This window comes from Monomorium pharaonis, chromosome 2 (assembly GCF_013373865.1).
Source record: "Monomorium pharaonis isolate MP-MQ-018 chromosome 2, ASM1337386v2, whole genome shotgun sequence".
Taxonomy (NCBI): domain Eukaryota; kingdom Metazoa; phylum Arthropoda; class Insecta; order Hymenoptera; family Formicidae; genus Monomorium; species Monomorium pharaonis.
The window spans coordinates 1,290,870-1,311,822 of NC_050468.1; the positions used below are offsets into that span (position 1 = coordinate 1,290,870).

General features: G+C 35.9%; 1 protein-coding gene across 1 annotated transcript; it reads left to right on the forward strand.

The window, feature by feature from the left end:
* Window positions 1-10,288: 10,288 nt before the first annotated feature.
* Window positions 10,289-12,769, forward strand: LOC118644543. The gene is made up of 2 exons (XM_036283247.1): window positions 10,289-11,943; window positions 12,155-12,769. Exons 1-2 carry the CDS (start codon window positions 10,872-10,874, stop codon window positions 12,703-12,705), a joined length of 1,623 nt encoding a protein of 540 aa, XP_036139140.1. The 5' UTR covers window positions 10,289-10,871; the 3' UTR covers window positions 12,706-12,769.
* The last annotated feature ends 8,184 nt before the right edge of the window (window positions 12,770-20,953 follow it).

Consider the following 20,953-nt stretch of genomic DNA (forward strand, 5'->3'; position numbering starts at 1 on the left):
TTTAATGCTCTACGTATCCAAGGCCAACAAAATCGATAAAGGACAGCCCCGACCGTTCTCTTATTGTAAGTACAGATAAACGAAATAATTTCAAGAAATTATAAAGTTAATTGTTGAAAATGTGAAAAATATTAATCTCTTTAAATTTAAATTATTTTATATGTATGTAAAATTAAAAGATTGTAAAATGTAAAAAATGTCAAAATTATCAAAATTCAATATTTCTTGAAAGCTTTACAAAACACACTTTACAAATTTTTTGAAAATATCAAAATTTAAGAAACTTTTAACATTATGACCATTTTGAAAATGTGTGCATTTTTTATTTTATTGAGATTTTACACACCAGCTAAATATTAATTTTGAACATTTTTGGATTTTTTAATTATTTTTATTCTTTTTTGTATTTTTATTCTAATTACATTTTATGAATAATTTTAATTTTAATTTTATTTTAATTAGTTCTTGTAATTTCAGAATAAATATGTTTGAATTATTTACACGCAATATGTGTTGCTTCGAAAATTTTTTGCAATAGTCAAAAGGAACTTATTATTTTTTTCCTAATTTTTTGTCAGTTTAGTCTTTTTTTTCGACTGTAAACTGTAAAAAATTTTCAAAGCAATCACACGTATATACTGACTCAATAATTCAAATATGAATATTTTAAAACTAAGAAAACTAAAACTAATTAAAATTAAATTACAATGAAAATTATTAATCAAATGTAATTTTATAAAATAAAAATGCATAACAAAGAAAAAAAAATTATGAAAATTCCAAAAGTGTTCAAAATGTTCATTTTACACACACACACACGCATGCACGCACGCACGCACGCACGCACGCACGCACGCACGCACGCACGCACGCACGCACGCACGCACGCACGCACGCACGCACGCACGCACGCACGCACGCACGCACGCACGCACGCACGCACGCACGCACGCACGCACGCACGCACGCACGCACGCACGCACGCACGCACGCACGCACGCACGCACGCACGCACGCACGCACGCACGCACGCACGCACGCACGCACGCACGCACGCACGCACGCACGCACGCACGCACGCACGCACGCACGCACGCACGCACGCACGCACGCACGCACGCACGCACGCACGCACGCACGCACGCACGCACGCACGCACGCACGCACGCACGCACGCACGCACGCACGCACGCACGCACGCACGCACGCACGCACGCACGCACGCACGCACGCACGCACGCACGCACGCACGCACGCACGCACGCACGCACGCACGCACGCACGCACGCACGCACGCACACACACACACACACACACACACACCGTGCGCGCACGTATGTATGTATAATATAAATAAATAAATATAAATGTAATAAATATCTAAATATAAATATCGTCGGCTAAATTAGAAAATCTTATAACTCCATTGGACGTCCGATGGACCGTAAATTCGCGACTTTACCACACTCGCCCAACCGCGAAATCGGTGGCTTTACACGGTATTGTGACGCTCGTCTCACCACGTCGCCTCTTTCTCGCCTGTCTCTTCCGGGTCGGAATGATTTCGGCTCCTGCGTCCTCTCTCACAAATCTTAGCTTGGGACTCCGGAACACACGCACAGTATAGTTACATCCGCAGCACGAGTGCGAAATCCTGGATCTCGCGGGGGCCGCTCGGCGGCGCGCCCCACCTTGCCTCGGTACTCCGGGCCCTTATTGGCCGGTTTTCCGAAATCAATTTTCGCGCAGAGCGCGGCGTGCACGCTGTCGCTGGCTGATCGATCCAAGCGCGGCGGTCGATAAGTTGGGGCCCCGTGAGAATCTTGGCGCTTCCGTCTGTGGCAGATTTTCTCTCTCTTTGCCGGGCGCATCCTCCGCCACCAGGGTGTTACCTCCTCCTCGACGAGAGCGTGCGCTGATTACAAGCTGTCGCGATCTCCGCCGGAATTTATGCGGGATCGGGTCTGCAGTCGCCCCGTCGGGATGCCGGCTTCGCGCGCCTTCGCTGGATCCTGAAAGCGTGATTCGGCGGCAGTATCGGAATTTTCTCGACACAATGGTAGGCAAGATAAGGGCGGCATTACCTGCGGACCCCTGCTCAGAAAGGGTCTTCCTTACTCCCTCGATGTCCACTCACTCTGTGATCTCCGGGAAGGTTCTCCGTCGAGACGAGACGCCCAAAAATTGCAAAACAGATCGCTGTGGCCACCGATTTCCGCCGCACCCGCGATGCAGCGCTCGCAAGAATCTTATCAATTAATAAATGGACAGCACGTGAGACATCACGCACACAAAAACACGAGACAACACGCTTTTGCATCCGCTCCCGAGCGGGAGGACGCAGGACCCGCGTGATGTTGATGCGTAAGGGCCGATAAGGCCCTTGTGACGGACAGCAGGCTGTCACGTCACAATACATACAAATTTCATATAAAAGCAAGCTCTATATATCAATCATATATGGCTCTTAAGTGCCATATATTTCTACCCCGTCACCAAATAAACGCAACGTGATTGCGTTGGTGCATACACGTGTGAATGTCACACTGTGCGGATGATATGAGTCCGTACGAATAATGTTTTCATTCGTACTGTGATAAATACAATCATACATAAGAAAGTACAATCATACAGTGAAATCTTTTTTCGATCACTCATATATACTTTCTCATGCATGATTGTATAGTGCCACCTTCCACGCACACACACGCGTCGCCATCACATCGTAAGGGCAATATGATTGTGGTATTGTACGCAAGTGTGATAATCACACCGTGAGGGTGACGTGAGCCCTCACAATTTGTTATCTGGGATGTAAATTGGTAACTTGAAGAATAGAGAGAGGATTTCTGATTTTATAAAAATGTAATTCTTTTTTAAATAGATTTATTGTTTGCAACATAACTTTTGCGCATACATCAAGAATCAGTGCAGACTCAACAGCAAAGTGGTTATCAGTTAGTTGCAGGTAATAATTATGTATTGTACATTCTAAAATAGACATTTAAGTTTTTATTAAATATTTATAATATATAATATAAATCTCTTATTATTTTTCTTTTTATAATTTTGTTATACATATACAAAAATATTCATAAATTATATATATTTTATATTTATTAATAGAATGTGCATCTTCAAATAATGACAAAAAAGTTGTACACAAGGACGAAGAATCGTCAAAAGAGGAATCTTCTATTTCCTCTGAAGAAAAAGGTATCCCAGGTGTCGTCTATAAATTGACGGCATTTTTTCGTCATTTTATGACGAACCAGACGTCATAATGTCGAGATAAAATGACGTCTAAATGTCGTAAAACTGACATACATTTGTCTCATCTTAACGACGTCATATATTGACATCAAAAATGTGTCATTATTTTCATATTATTGACGTCATTTTCAAGAAGCTAGTATCATACATTTGACAGTATTTTATTGTTATTTTTATGACAAAACATAGGTTTTTAGATTACATCCAATAAAGACGACATTTTAACGTCATTTTTATGACTATCCCAGATAGTAAAAGCCGTTTTTTTTGACGTTTTAGAAAATATTTCGGATTTATGTCCTATATATGCAGTACTTGCATTATGAAAATATCGAAATAACATAATTATAATGTAAAAAAAAAATTTATGTTGTTTCTTAACAAGCATCGTGACCCCCCACACCATAGTCACATTTGGGATTGCCCAACTTCCGCGGTCACCCATCCAACTCTGAACCGCCGCTGACGTTGCTTGACTTCGAAGATCGTACGCTACTTAGCACTTTGTGATGATCCATGAACATTTGATGCTCATGAATACATATTTGTTATAGATCAGTTCAATAGATGCGAGAAACATGAAACTTGTAGTTAACTAATATTTTTATAAATAAATATAAATTTACAGTTTTTTTCCTGATTTTTACATATACGAAATAACATGTGGAATAACTTGTTTTTGCTAAAATGTTTTTGCTCTGTTCTTTTATAGATAAAGCTAAATTATACCCCAGACAGCACGCAATATTTATAAAATATTTATAAAATATTTATAATATTTATTTAAATATTTTATAAATATTTATCCAAATATTTTATAAATATTTATCCAAATATTTTATAAATATTTTTGTAGTCTTAGATTTGACAAATCATAAAGATTTATCATAAATATTATAAAAATATTTATGAAATATTTATAAATATTTACAAAATATTACTTATACAAATCTTTATCTTTTATTTACCATAAATATTATATAAAATATTTAGCCCATATTTTAATAATATGTTGAATAAAGATTTTTTTCTTTATGATATAAAATAGGTGTAAAATATTTATATAATATTTTGAAAAAATAAATATTAATAAATATTTATAAATATAATGTGCTGTCTGGGATGATTCTAAAATATTGATAGTATTAATTATATAAAATATTATAATAATTTTAATAATGTTGTTTATTAACCAATCTTTAAATAATGATTAATAGTTATAGGTAGCAAGGTGTCGTCCACTAGACCTCAATAATTCGTCATTTGAGGTTAAATCGTCAATTATTACAAAGAATTATAGTGAACGTCAGTAATTAGTCACTAATAAAACCTTATTAATACGTCGTAAAATGATCAATTAACTGATGTTATTAATTAATCAAGAATATGACGTCGGAAATACATTGTAGGATGGATATGACGTCGGAAATACATTGTAGGATGGATAAATGACTGGCGTAATTAATAGGTCAAAAAATGACGTTACTATTACGTCTTAATTTGGTAACACGTCCGCGACCTTAAATGACGAATTATTGACGTCCAGTGGACGACACCTTGCTACCTGGGATGTTGCATACACACACATATTGCTCGAAGAAAGTTGCAATTTTTATACAATATATGATTGTTGTAATGTTTGTGCAATCTTAGGGCCGTCGCACAGACTTCTGCATAATTTATAATGCATAACGCATTAAAAAATTAATCAATCAGAGGTCTTTATTTCTATCTTGAGGGAAATAGATGACTCTGACTGATTCTCTTATGCGTCATGTACTATGCGTTATGCAAAAGGGGCTGTGCGGGGGCCCTTTCTCTGGGTTATGTGAGATATTATTACTTTTAAAAATAGAGAAAATTTTAATATTTGTAAAGGCACAAGAAGAGATGAAAGCAGATATTAATATATCGTTTTATACCCACATAGAAATGAAACCTCCAGTAAACGTCCATTGGACGTCTGTCATAGAAGTTTGAAACTTCCAGTGGATGTCCATTGGACATCCAATACAGAGCCACTAGAAATCCATAGTTCCGCATTGCGTACGTCCGTTGGACCTTCATTGGACGTCGTCAAGAATATCTATTGGACGTTGTGTGGATCGTTGATGGAAGATTCATGGAGCCTCGATGGATGTCTGACGGATGTTTCGTGGATCATTACGTATAAAAAAATATATTCTTAACAAAATGCATAAGTACCAAAAATATTTTATACTTAAAATTGAGTATAAATATTTTTTGATTAAATGTATTATTATGTTTCTTATAAATATTTTTTAAACATATCATTTCTCTTATATAAAAGTTTTTATTTTGTCCTTCTCATTTTTATCAATCTTTTTTACAGACTGATATAGTTCACCAGTCTTGTACTATATGTCGATGGCGAAATCTTACTTCCTCCTGCGCTCTTGACGAGCCCCTTTTATTCACCTAAAAAGTGCATTTTATTCACAAGAAACACACGCCACGTAGCGGGTGATAAAGGTTTTACAGAGCCTCGGTAGATGATTAACGGACGTTTTGTGGATCATTAGTAGTGGAGCTTCGATTCCACGAAACGTCCGTCAGTCGTCCATCGAGACTCCGTCAAACCTCTATTAATTATCCGCATAACGTACATAATGGATATTTTTTAAGATGTTTGACAGAAATTTATTATAGAGGTAAGATGAATCATCTATCTGACTGTCACCATGGATGTAAATATCCTATAGAGTTATGGAAGTTTAGTAGATCTCTAATGGACGTCCATCTGACTTTCATCATGGAAGTAAACTTCTAATGAAGCCATGGAAGTTTACTGGATCTCTAATGGACGTCCATCTGACTTCTACCATGGAAGTAAACATCCAATGGAGCCATGGAAGTTTACTGGATCTCTAATGGACGTCCATCTGACTTCCATCGTGGATATGGACGTTTCATGGATCTATGGACGTCCATTGGACGTCCACTGGATGCCAATTTCTATGTGGGTATTTTTCACTGGCCACACAAAGCAATACTTTTACTTCTTGCATCATATGCAAAGCGTGAACATGAAATTGAGAATGGAAAAATGTCCATGAAGAAATTTTGGAATAGTATTGCATCAAAATTAAACAAGAAATGTTATAGTGTCACAGATGTCCAATGCAAAATGACAGGTATGAAAAATACTTACAAAAGTATTAAGGATTATAACGAAAAGAGCGGCAACAATCCTAGAAAATGGCAATACTTTAATGTAAGTATATAAAGAATCTATTGTATTTCATGTATATACTTGAGTTCTTAAATTTTAGTAGAAAATGTTATATACTTTCTAGTTATATCATATGCTGTATGTAATGTCTATCTTTATGTAATATATCCATATTTTTATACTGTAGATTATGGATAAACAATTTAATAATAAGCCTTGTGTAGCTCCAAGGTCTGTAGATGAACGACGGGAGAGGAAGGAAGGTCATCGCATGAGTGCCATTTTGGAGTCATAAGGTGTATGTGTAGTGTTTGTTGTACGAGAAGAGTGAGTGAGTAGTAGTAAGAGGAAGGTGAAATTGATACATCGTATTGGCCCCGGCCATTTTGTAGCCAAAATGTATAACAATGGATGGGAAGACCTTCCTTCCCCTCCCGTCGTTCATCTACAGATCTTGGGTAGCTCCAGTGCTTACATTAGATATCAACAATCCGACTCCTTTATCCGAAATTACTAACATTAAGTTAGAAAAAAGAAGTTCATCTTGTACATCTGAAATACCTCCCAAACATAAGTATCAGATCATTAATACATTGAATAAAATATAGTAAAATAAAGTAAATAAATTTAATAAATATAAAAAAAATAGTATAAAAAATATAAAAAACGTAAAACAAAAAATATATATAAATATTTTATATATAATTGGTATTTCTGAATTCTATTTAAACAAAAGTAATTTCGCAAAGAGAATTAATTTTCTATATTACAGTAAACACATTGCATATATGTATGTACATATATACCCTGATGGAAATATGTTACTAAAATATTTTACTGAAAATCTCTCTCAATTGACCCTTTTTCACAAAGATTCATAAGATTCGTTAAATTTAATTAAAATTAATTATTTATTAAAGTTCTTTAAGATCTTCTTTATTAAAATTTATAAATTTTTTTTTGTTAAATAACAATAAAATAATGTTACGTTTGACGAAACATTTTCTGCCTCTTTTCCGTCTCACTCTCTCGCACCGTGCTCTCGCGTGCTCCGTCGCAGCACCCGTCTCACCCAGCTCCCCTCCCGACGAACTCACGCGCACGGGATACTGTTCATACGCATATTTTCCCTTTCGTTAAATTATTGCGGATACAAATTAATACCCTTTTGGGGGGGGGGGGAGCTCTAATTCACCGGATCACATCGCGTACAATTAATAACCGCTCTTCTTAAATAATATATAAATTAAATAATAGTCTTTTGCCTTTTTTTTATTAAAGTCGTTAGGGTTCACCGCCCCTCACGCTCTCTCGCTAATTATTATAATTCATAGCAATCAAGCTCTTGCTCTCTCAATATTATTAATGACTTGGAATAATTCGAATATTGTTCAGCCACGCGGTTCGCGCGTGGCACCCTCGCGCTGCTGAAGCATTGGTTCAGCCGCGAAGCGCGTGTTACCTGAGTGAGATAGCGACAGCCTAAGACAGCCTAAGCATTGCTCCGACTGAGAAGTGCGAGAGAGACTGCAACAGAGCAATTACGAAAGTATGCAAATTAATTACTCCGCTTACAGAGGTGATAGGAGGGAGGCGTAAAAAGCGTCTGAACGCTGACCCCCTTGGCTACCTCTTGACCAAAAATTACAACAATCGGAATAAAAATTGGAAATTATGGAATTTTGGAAATAAAAGTTATTTGTCGCGGAAAATTCCGAGAATTCGAGCTTCCCCATGCCCGCGTACTCCTAGGACCCCCTAGTTTTGGAGTATATAAAGAGCGCGAGAGCCGCGGAAATTAGCATTTTTTCACTCTAGTAAGCCGTCGTGCTGCTCGTAAGCGTCTTCGCTCCGATAGCCCTTGTGCTAATAATCTCTCGCGATCTACTTCTTGCGATATAAGTCGAACACCCCGCGTGCGTATTATTATCTGCGGATTCAACAACCTATTTCTTTTTGTAAGTGGTGTACCCATCTTTTCTTCTCCCTCTATATCAATCGCCGTCATATTAAAATCAGTATATAACAAGAATAATTCAATTAGTAATTACGTTATGATTTTGAAATAAGTAATGCGATTTTTTTCATTACGCATTACTTTTGAAATAATTAATGCGATTTTTTCCATTTCCGATTACTGTTTTAATAATTAATGAGTAAAGAAATAATTACTTATTAAAAAATTAATAAGTAATGCATTATTTTTTAATTTGCATTTTCATTATCCTGAATAACGATAACGAATTCGTTTTTGTTTCTCTCTTTTCTCTTTCTCATTCTTTCTCTCTACGCTCATTTCGTAAATAATTATACAATATCCGCGTGTAGATAACTATATATAGATATACATACACATTTGTGTGATCGGGACTCGCGCGCGACCTCTCGGCGTGTGAGCATCGTCGCGTGTTGCTCTCGTACGATCTCGTGCCTTTGACAGTGCTTTGACAGTGACGTTTTTGCTGCAAATCAGTGCAATTATCTGTGCTTTGTCAGCTCTCCTGTTTTTGGTTTTCAATATTTCTTGTTTTTTCAATATTACCGGTGTCTTTTACGTTTTCTCGGTGCGAGCGGCGTCGCGCGTCGGTGTTTTCAGTGTAGTGCGGCTTGTCTCGTGCCCTCCGCTTTTTTCGCTGACTGCGGACGTGTCGGTTTTGTGTATGCGTTCTGTCGCTGGTCGTTGAGCGGTGATACGTTGATTTTGTCCCCCTTTTAAGCTGCATCACTAACCATAAATTATCCGCTTTCCGTTAATCAAGCCTTCAAAACTTTCCGGTTGCTCACATTTTGTATATATTTGCTTACATACAGTCACTTTTTGTCTCACTATCTGTTTAATACATTGTCATTTTCTCGCTTGTCTTCTTTGTCTCTAGTTTGTAGTAAATAACGTCGCGCGTTTGAGAATGATATAACATCATGATACCGACTACCTGTTACAAATGTAAGCGTTTTCTCTTGCGCACGCTTAAGGGTGTATCGGACATACACTCTTAGACAAAAGTGCATGAAATTTGAAATACTTAAATATCTATGCCTAACGCATAGTAAATCTATAGAAGTAAATCTGTAAGAAACTTGAACGATAGTTGGAGTCTTATTTTTACTTTTACAAAGGTATTTTTTACGTATTTGCAATTCTTTTCACTTATGAATTTAAACTTTTGACAGTGAAAATGCACAATTATCTCAAGTTATATTTTACCCAACAAAATTACCTTTTTAAAAAAGGTAAAAAAAGGCGTCAAGTGTTTGATTTTTCCTTTAAACAAAAAAATTATTGGATGGTTCAACCTAAGTAATATAAGGAAAAAATTACAAATTCAAGATAAAACTTTTAATCAAATTCAACCTAAGTGGTATATACTTTTGGATGGTTCAACCTAAGTATTATATACTAAGTGTGTCAAATTCAACTTCAGTAATATATATCAACCTAAGTAATATGTACTAACAAGGGAAGTATCACAAGTGTCCGACGCCAATTTGATTTTCCTTGAAATATGTTGTTAAACACACAAATCTAAGAGACACGTATTTTTTTTTATGAGCAGAGTTTCATGTTTAGAGGGTGAAACACCCCTTTGAAAAAAAACAATTTTTTTCTTTCGGAGCGAATATCATCGGAAGTATAAAAGATAGAAAAAAAATTTTTAAATAAAAGTTGTACGGTTTCAAAAGTACTTTAAATTTGTAAAGAAAAAAAAATTTTTTTAAAATTTTTTTGTTTAACAAAACACCCCCCACCATTTTTTTTTAATTAAAAAAAATTTTTTTGCTATATTAAAGTATTTTTTTTTCTAAATTCAACCATGTATATTAAAGTTATGTTACGAAATATCATTTTTGAGAATTAATTATAAAGATTTCCGTATATAAGCTATCCTTGCTCATATGCGCTTTGTATTATAATTTAAAAACAATTTAACAAATTGCACACACATTTTAATTGAAAACATGTGATTTATACTTATCTTGAATATACATGTAAGTCTAATAAGAGATAAAGATTAATTATATTTGATGAAAACATATAAATTGAAAACATGTAATTCATCACGTTATTGATATGAGGGATACGTGACTTTTAGTTTAATATATATATAAAAGAAAACGTACAAAAATGATTGCTATATATATAATAAACTAAAAGTCACGTATCCCTCATATCAAGAACGTGATGAATTACATATTTCAATTAAAATGTTTTTATCAAATATAATTAATCTTTATCTCTTATTAGGCTTACGTGTACACTCAAGATAAGTATAAATTGACAGTATAAATATAGTCATGTAGCAGTCTTACGTTCAATCAGTGCAATCGTTTTGTAATAATCATATGTGTGCAATTTGTTAAATTGATTTTAAATTATAATACAAAGCAAAGTTTAACATCTTTACAAATGATTCTCAATCTGCTTAATGTTGTTAGACTTTTATTGGCATCTATAAGTTCAATATATCTAACAGAAACGCCAGTAACTGAAGCAGAAATACAATTAAAAGAAAACATACAAAAATTATTGCTAGATAGCATTTTTCACTATAATGGATTGGAAGTGATGGAAGAAACCTATCTCGATTATCAAGAACCTTATAAATTACACAGTTTCGAAATAATTGAAGATGACGAAGAAGCATGGAGTGAAGATAATATAAATTCTCATCTACAATGTTCAAACAGTGAGGTAAATTTTGACAGTACTTATAAAAGACGAGCTGTTGAATATTGGCGGAATTTGGATGATAATAAAGAAATTAACCACAGAAAAAGGCATCGTTCTCTAAAATCAGTACAAAGTAAATTTAAAAGAGTGTCATCTGAACGTCAGTTAAGACGATGGGAAGAACAACTAGAATCAACTGGAAATCGTTTGGAAAAATTATCTTATATCTCCAAATTTACACATGATAAATTTACTGCAGCTATTGAATCAGGATTTATGGTTCATGATATCGATTTAAAAAGATGGGCTTTACAAGCTCAAGAAGAAATAGGAAATGTAATTCCAATATTTAAAGCATCTCACAGCTGGATATCAAGATTCAAGAAATCCCACCGAATTGTTTCAAGAAAAGTTACGAAGTTTGTAACTAAAAGAACAGTGGAAGATTCTATTGATTTACAAAACTCAGCAAATAATTTTTTAAAAACAGTGAAACCACTTATTGAACAGTTTGGAGCAGAAAATGTTTATAATTCTGATCAAAGTGGTTTTCAATTAGAAATGCATTCTGGAAGATCATTGTCTCCTAAAGGAATAAAAAAAGTAGAGCGTATCGTACAATCTGTGTCATCAACAACCCATTCATACACGATACAACCAATAATATCATGTAATGGTAATTTGCTGTCACCTTTATTTATTGTTTTGAAAGAAGCTAACGGCGAATTTGGACCAAGAGTACAAGAAACTTTATTTAAACCAACAAATGTTATTGTAAAAGCATCGAAATCTGGTAAAATGACATCAGGTAATATAAATTTCCTTTTATAAGGTTTTAGATTTTTAAATATTGATAATTAAAAAAATATATAAATTTGGATAAACAATTACATAAAATTACATAATAAAATTAATCTCTGATACATAATCAATTATCATCTTTATGAAATTTTATATTTAATTTAATAATCTAATAACAATCATAAGAAAGTTATCAAATTAATTTATATTTGTTACAGATCATTTTAAAATGTGGTTAGAAGAAGCTTATTTTCCAAACATTGGTTTTAATAGCGTTCTTCTTATCGATTCATGGACCGGACATTGTCCCAATATCATTTCGGATTTAACACCTCTAGATAAACATATTACTACTATGATTATACCGAAAGGTACTACAGGAAAAATACAACCATTAGATGTTTACGGATTTAGAATATGGAAAAATTTTGCTAAAAGATTTTCAGATATAGTTTTATTATTGGAATGTGATATAAATTTGCATGAACGAAATAATATAATAAAATTGCAATCTCTGATACATAATCAATTGTCATCCCCGCGATATCATAACTTATTTAAATATTCGTGGTTTAAAAGTGGTTATACAAACGAAAGACCACAGGAATTTGAAAATCCAGTAGAATTTAGTTTGGATGATACTTCAACAACATGTGATATCGAAGGTTGCAATAATGTAGCTATAGCAAAATGTTCATGGTGCAAAAAATCATTATGTTTAAAACATTTCTTCGTTGAGTATCATTATTGCAATGAGTATAATGAGTAAATAATACAATACAAAATGTATAAATTTATTGTATAAATATTTAAAAATTATTTTATTAATAAATATTTAAAAATAATTGTGACAATGTAAATCACAATCTTATTATGTAAATAAACAAAATATAAAAGCATAAGACCAAAAATAGCTTTAAGAAAATAATCACAAAATATTATAAAGAAATAATGTAAAAAAATTAGTAAAATAAAAAAATTTACTAATTTTAAAGAGAAGTAATAAAAACCATTACAATTCTTAATATTATTTATAATTTGTGATGCTAGAATCAATTATATAGATTTCTATTATATATTTTATCAAAATTGTGTATAATCATGTTTAGACGATAATTATTTGCGTACATGAGCACAGATAGCTTATATACGGAAATCTTTATAATTAATTCTCAAAAATGATATTTCGTAACATAACTTTAATATATATGGTTGAATTTAGAAAAAAAAATCCTTTAATATAGCAAAAAAATTTTTTTTTAATTTAAAAAAATAATGGTGGGGGGTGTTTTGTTAAACAAAAAAATTTAAAAAAAAAATTTTTTTTTACAAATTTAAAGTACTTTTAAAACCGTACAACTTTTATTAAAAAATTTTTTTCTATCTTTTATACTTCCGATGATATTCGCTCCGAAAAAAAAAAATTGTTTTTTTTCAAAGGGGTGTTTCACCCTCTAAACATGAAACTCCGCTCATAAAAAAAAATACGTGTCTCTTAGATTTGTGTGTTTGACAACATATTTCAAGGAAAATCAAATTGGCGTCGGACACTTGTGATACTTCCCTTGTAAGTGTGTCAAATTTAACCTAAGTAATATATATTCCTGAAATTTTTAAAGTTTATACTCACACAAATTAACTTCTCTACAAAAATAGTGATATCTAAATATTTTGCGCCAATTATAAGAACAAATATTTTTATAGAAACTAAAACATTATTACTATTCTTTAGCCAGTTTTTATAATACAAAACAATTTTTTAGATTTGACGCTATAAAATGAGAGTATTACGTTTTTTTTCTCTATAAAATGATATATATAGAACATGCGCCAACTATAAAATAGATGTTTATACGAATTAGAACATCTACTTTGTTATTCTTTGACTGGCATTTATAGTTTCATTTTTCATTAAGTCCGTATCAGACTAGAGATTGATATTGAGATTGAATTGAAATGTAACCAATTAGTAGCTCAAATTCTAATTCAATCTCAATCTCAATCTCTAGTCTGATATGGCTTTCATTGTTTTAAGTTTGTCTTTAGATACAATTTCGTTAATTACAAAGTATTTTAATGATAAACTTAAGAAGATTCTTAAATATAAGATTAAACTATAAATATTAGTCTTTTGTATTAAATTATTGGCTGCTGTGCGCCGATACAAGGCTGCTGTGCGCCTGCAAAAAACAATTGTCAGGAAGCATATTGGCAAAAAATAAAGGAAATAATATTGAGCTGGCAAATAAGTATTTTAATACAAATAATCACAAATATTACAAATATTTTAATACAAATAAATATTTTACTACAAAAACTTGGCGCCGCTACCGAGACGTGCGTAAAAATGGCCGCCCAACAGTCTTAACGCGCCTCGCAATCGTACCTGCATTTACCCGACGTGACCTTGTGTAACTGATTAGAGTGAAGGGAAGGGAAGGTACCTGAAGGTGGTGAATAGGAGGTGGTGACTCTCTCGACCGCGAGGCCAAGTTAAATAACTTGTGTTATTCAGGAGGGGGAAGGGATTACGTCCGGGCGCCCTGAGTTCTCGACGAATCAATAGTAGAGAAATCCTCTGACTCAACCCCCGAACTTTGGAGAATTCCGAAGAACGCAGACGAGAAGCTCGATTTCCAGGAACTCCTCTTACAAACCCAGCTGAAAAACAAACTTCAACAAGCACACACAACAGGAATCTACCGAATGCAGCACCAAAGCTGTCGTCAAGCAAATCAACAACTTCCACGCGCGCTCATCCAACGCCTGCGACCCCGCTCGCACAGCGCCTATACCGAGCTGCCGCCGTTTGCACTCTCAGGACCGTGCAAGCTCTTTTTAACACGTTCCCGCAACACGAGGGAAGGCTCGCTCTGTTTTGGACTCTTATGTCGACGGGATAGATTTCTTTCGCGGAGCTTAAATCTAAATTAGAGTTGCGATTTGGAGAAAGTGAGCTCGCGCAAAATTTCTACTTACAATTTACGAATCGAAAGCAAAATACGGGCGAGGATTTTGCGACATTAGGCGCGGATCTAGACCGGCTTTCGCGGAAAGCTTATCCTGAGTGCTTGCACGAGGTGCGGGATAAAATAGCTTGCTCGAAATTTGTCGCCGCGCTTTCGGAAAGATTTATTAAGCGTACTCTTCAGATGGAGGGGATAATTTCGCTTAGGGTGGCGATTGAACGCGCGAAAACATTAAAATTAATAAATCAGAGTAGTTTTTCGGAAAGGGCGTCGGGAAATTTTCGTTTCGTTTGTAAGGAGGCTTCAGGGCAAAAGAGAGGAAAGCGCGCAGGAAGAAAAGGAATCAGGGAAAGAAGGGAGCATTAAGAGAGAGAGAGGCTGGCGTGGGCCGAGGACCGCGGCTAGCGGTTCGCGCGAATGTTGGACGTGCGGGAAGACGGGGCATTTCCGCGCGGACTGTCCCGTGGAGGGGGGAAACTCGGCTTAGTCGACCTTTCCGGAGCGAGTTCGACTTTGGAGGAGAAAGCTCCGACGGTTAGCCGTTTTGTTAAAAAAGCTGACGTTTTTCATAGAAATCATGTTTTTATTAATAATAAAGAAAATTTTATTTATAAGGGGAAATTATACGGTAGGTCTTGTTCCTTTAAAATAGACTCGGGCTTTGGTGTTTCGATGGTTAGCGAAAAATTTATTGAGGGAAAAAGTTTTTCTTTGAAAACCGGAAGTTGTAGTTTGAGTTACTCTACCGGGGAGACAGTTCCTTTCAAGAGAAGGGTCGAGTTCTAGTTCAAATTGGGAAATTTTCGTTGGAAATTCCTTTAATTGTAGCCGATATACGTGATGATTGTTTACTTGGTGCTGATTTTCTTGAAAAGGTTAATTTGGGGAATATTTTTGCTTTTTTCTCTGATTCTGTTTCTGTGGTGCAAAAGGTTGTTCGTATGGAAGCATTAGTGGGAAAAATTCCTTCTATCTTGGAAGAACTCATTCTTAAAAATTCGTCTAATCTTGACGAAAGTAAAAAAAATAGTTTTTATGATTTTCTTGAAAAATTTCATGACGTGTTCTCGAAAGAAATCGTTGCTGGAAATTGTGATGCTGTTCAACATTCTATTATTGTTCAAGATGTTTCCCCGATTAAACAGACGCCTCGACGGATTCCTCTGCATTTGCGAGGGGAGGTGGAGAAAATAATTGAGGAGATGAAGGAGCAAGGCGTGATTGAGAAGTCTCGAAGTCCCTGGGTTTCTCCTGCTGTCTTGGTCAGGAAAAAAGACGGGTCAAAAAGGTTTTGCATGGATTACCGAAAGTTAAATGCCGTAACTAAGAAAGACTCCTATCCCCTCCCCAGAATTGGTGACATATTCGATCAACTTTCAGGTAATGTTTGGTTCTCAACTTTAGATTTGAAAAGCGGTTACTGGCAAATTAAGATCCGTCCCGAGGATCGTGAGAAAACTGCTTTCTCTGTCGGGAGGGGGCTGTGGCAGTCTACTGTCATGCCCTTTGGTCTGTGTAACGCTCCCGCGACTTTTGAACGTCTCATGGAAAAAGTTTTTAAAGAGTACTTGTCAAAAATTTGCCTCGTTTACTTAGATGACGTTATTGTTTTTGGGAAGAGTTTCGAAGAAATGTTGAAAAATCTTGAAATAATTTTTCGACGGATACGGGAGGTTAATTTGAAGATTAATTCTGGAAAATGTGTTTTCTTTTCTAAAAGTGTTAAATATTTGGGACATGTTATTGCTTCGAATGGCATTACTACCGATCCTGAAAAAGTTTCTGCTTTAAGAGACTGACCGGTTCCACATTCTAAGAAACAATTGCGTAGTTTTCTCGGTTTTTGTTCTTACTACCGTAAATTTGTGAAGGGTTTTTCTATTATTGCAAAGCCCCTTTTTGTGCTCACGGAAGATAAAATCAAATTCACTTGGGGAAAGGAATGTCAAGATGCATTTGTCAAACTAAAGAATATTTTATCTTCTTCTCCAATGCTTTCTTTCCCTAGTGGGGAAGGTGAAATTATCTTAGATACTGATGCTTCAAATATTAGTATCGGTGCGGTCCTTTCGCAAAGGCAAGCTGGAGTGGAAAGGGTTATCGCGTATTTCAGTCGTGTATTGAATAAGGCTGAAAGGAATTATTGTGTGACTCGCCGAGAACTTTTGGCCATTGTTGAGTCAGTTAAGTCTTTTACTCATTATTTGTTGGGACGAAAATTCTTTATTCGCACCGATCATGTTTCTTTAAAGTGGTTAATGTCTTTCAGGGAATTGGAATGTCAACTTTCTCGTTGGTTAGAAAGGTTGCAACGTTTTGAGTTTGAAATTGTCTATCGAAAGGGACAGTCTCACAAGAACGCAGATGGGATGTCTCGACGATTGTGTGAATCTTCGGGATGCAAGTATTGCACCAGAGTGGAAGAGAAGAACGTTCAGGAATCGGAGGGTACGATAGCTCGAATTTTCTTCTTCGAAAGTTGTGTGACGGAATGGCGTCGAGATCAGAGGGAGAATCCTTGCATCGCGTCGATCATCCGTTGGAAGGAGACGGGGGAGATTCCTCGTCATGCAGAGCTCGCTTCTCAAGTTGTTTCTTCCCGGATATATCGCTCGTATTGGGATGCTCTCTATCTCCGGAACGGTATTCTTTACAAGAAATGGTTCGCTCCGAATTTAAAGTCGACTATTCTTCAGCTTGTTGTTCCCTGCAAACAAGTTAAGGAAATTTTGCTGCAGGCCCATGATTTTTCTTCAAGCGGCCATTTCGGTGTCAACAAAACGCTTGACAGGATTCGTAAACGTTTCTTTTGGGCGTGGAAGCTTTGGGCTTCTGTAAGCGGGATGTGGAAGAATGGTGCAAATATTGTGACGTTTGTATTTCTAGGAAAGGTCCCGCTGAGAAAGGGAAATCCCCTCTTCAAGTTTATAACGTTGGCTCTCCTTTCGAGAGAGTTCAGATGGATATTTTAGAATCTCTTCCTACTACTTCTTCGGGAAATAAATATTTACTTGTAATTGTAGATTGTTTCACAAAATGGGTTGAAGCTTTCCCGCTGAAGAATGTCAAAGCGAAAACAGTTGCGGAGGTCTTCGTTGATCAGGTGATGTCAAGACATGGAATCCCTTTTGAGCTCCACACTGATCAGGGAAGAAACTTTGAATCGACGCTTTTCTCCGAGCTTATAAAGCTTCTCGGGATTAGAAAAACTAGAACCACTCCTCTTCATCCGCAATCTGATGGTCAAGTGGAGCGCCAACACCAGACCATCGTTAACTTCTTAGCGAAGTACATCTCCTTGAATCAGAAGGATTGGGATCAATGGATCCCTATGTACCTATTGGCCTATCGTTCTTCGAGGCATGAAGCAACCGGTCTGACTCCTGCGGAGCTCTATTTCGGGCGGGATCTTAGGATGCCCTTGGATCTGTTACGGGGAAATCCCTCCGAAACGGAGGAATCTCGTTCACTGGCACGTTATATAGAGGAGCTTCGTCAGAAGCTCGAAGAAATCGGTTCTGAAGCAAGAAAGCGAGTATATAATCGTGCTTTCCGCGTGAAGGCGCGTTACGATACCAAAGCCAAACGAATTTTATTTCAGGAAGGACAAAAAGTTTGGCTGTACAATCCTCAAAGGACGAAAAGTTTAGCTCCTAAATTGCAGAGAAATTGGGAAAGTCCCTATTTCGTGGTGAAAAAATTGAGTGAAGTAGTCTATTGCATTCGAAAATCTTCTAGGCATCGTAGGAAAATTGTTCATTCCGATAGGTTGGCTCCTTATAATATAAGGAAAGAGGCTTTGGTTAATTCTCTATTTAAAGAGAAATTTGTTAATTGGAAAGTCAAGTCCGGGTTCTTTAGAAATTAGGACAGTTAAAGTTAAATAAAATTATTTTTGTTTTCTGTCTTTGTTTCAGTTTAATTTTTCAGAGACTCTCGTCGTGGAGGGGAAAGCGGGCCGGGCGGAGGATTCTCTTGGAAACTGTTCCGTGAGTTCTTCGAGGATGACCCTCTATGTCCACGCGGGAGAATCTTTAGTAATTAAGAAGACTACCTCGCCCACGGTTTTTGAACCGTGGTTTTCCCGTAGGACGAAGGGCGAATGCTGAGGCAAGGACTTGAGAAGTCCTTTTAGGACGACGGGTCCACGGTGGTTACCCCCCTCTTGTCCGAAGAAGTGAAGAGGAAACGCCGCTGTGAATGCGTTCTCTGCGTGGGTGCAACTGCGAGAAGAAGCTTCAGGAAGCTAATTACTCTGCGAGGCGGAAGTGGAACGAGAGAACCTTCTGAAGAAGGAAAGGATTCTTCAGAAAACCTGAACAACGTAGTCTAAAACGACGAGTTCGGTAACTCGGGCAGAAGTCCGGGGTAGAATAAGGTCGAGGCACCAAGAACCGCTTAGTTTCCGCATTCGGTTGTCGGGACAACAACTTGTGAAGAAGGGGGAAGCAGTGTTACGCCCCTGCCAGTTTGATCGGTCAGCTGTTCTGACCGATCGATATATTGATTTTCTATGAGGAGCGTTGTCAACTGTCTTCGGCTTGACAACGCCGACTATGTTGTTATTGATTCTCGGTCTCGCACTAAGTTTAACGTGTTTTCGTTTGCTCTAATAAAGCTATTCGTTTAAGGAAAAAAAAGTGTGTTTATTCCTTCCCGCGGTGCGAGTGTAACAATATCATTACTTTTATAGAGAGAAAAAAAACGTAATACTCTCATTTTATAGTGTCAAATCTAAAAAATTGTATTGTATTATAAAAACTGGTTAAAGAATAGAAATAATGTTTTAGTTTCTATAAAAATATTTGTTCTTATAATTGGCGCAAAATATTTAGATATCACTATTTTTGTAGAGAAGTTAATTTGTGTGTGTGTGTGTATAAACTTTAAAAATTTCAGGAATATATATTACTTAGGTTAAATTTGACACACTTAGTACATATTACTTAGGTTGATATACATTATTTAGGTTGAATTTGACACACTTACAAGGGAACGGACAGAACTGTCCCTCACCGATTTTAATGAGCTTTGGATATGTTGTAGAACATAAAAAAATATTAGACCCATATTTTTTTTTATCTGCGTATCTCGACGTTTAGGGGTTGACCACCCCTCGAAAATAACGCATTTTTTCGTTTTTTGCGAATATCTTTGAAAATATAAGGTTTATGAAAGAATGTTCCATACGAAAGTTTTATGGCATTTTATACTCTTTACAATAATATATTTATATTTTTAAAAAATTTCAAACTTTTTAATTTATCTCACTCCCTACTCCTTTTTTTCAACATATTTGAAAATTTTGTAAGGACAAAAATTAAAGAGCATTAAAAGCCGAATCCATCCATATAAAATAACATATGGGTTCCATCATTCTCAATTATTAGCAAAACGAGATAGTAATCTCGCGATATAAGTGCCGCGCTAGAAGTAGTGTTGCGTTATTTCTTTAGTCGCCTCGCACTCAATAACTGCCTTTTTTGCGTATATTTTTATATTAAAACATAAAAATAAATTAATCTTAATTATATAATACGCAAGGTATTACACGATATAAAGCATAAATGCATATATACAGGGTGTAATGTAATCGGAAGCCATCCCGTAATGAAAAGATAGACGGGATCGAGATGAACATAAAAGTCCAATATTGTCTTGGGTTAGGTCTATCAATAATCGAGATATAAATTTTTCAAATTGTACGAATGAGAGCGCGCCGTGTGAAGAGCCGAGACGCTCGACTGTGTCGAGCATTGGCTGTCGGCGGGGGGAAGAAGAAGAAGCGGTGCCGCTGCCGTGCTTCGCCGCTCTCGCGTCTCACCGCACCGCGCCAACACTCGTGGCGATGGCAGCTATGCACATTCGCGATTACTTGACAAATTAGGAGTTAGCAAAGATATGACAAATTAAAACCGTAATAAACTGCTGTGATTAAGAAAGTCGAAAGAGCGAAAGCGATAGATACTTATGGAATCTACAAATAATCTAATTTCTATCGTAATTGTGAATAAGTAAATTAATAAAAGTTTTTCGTACATTCACGAA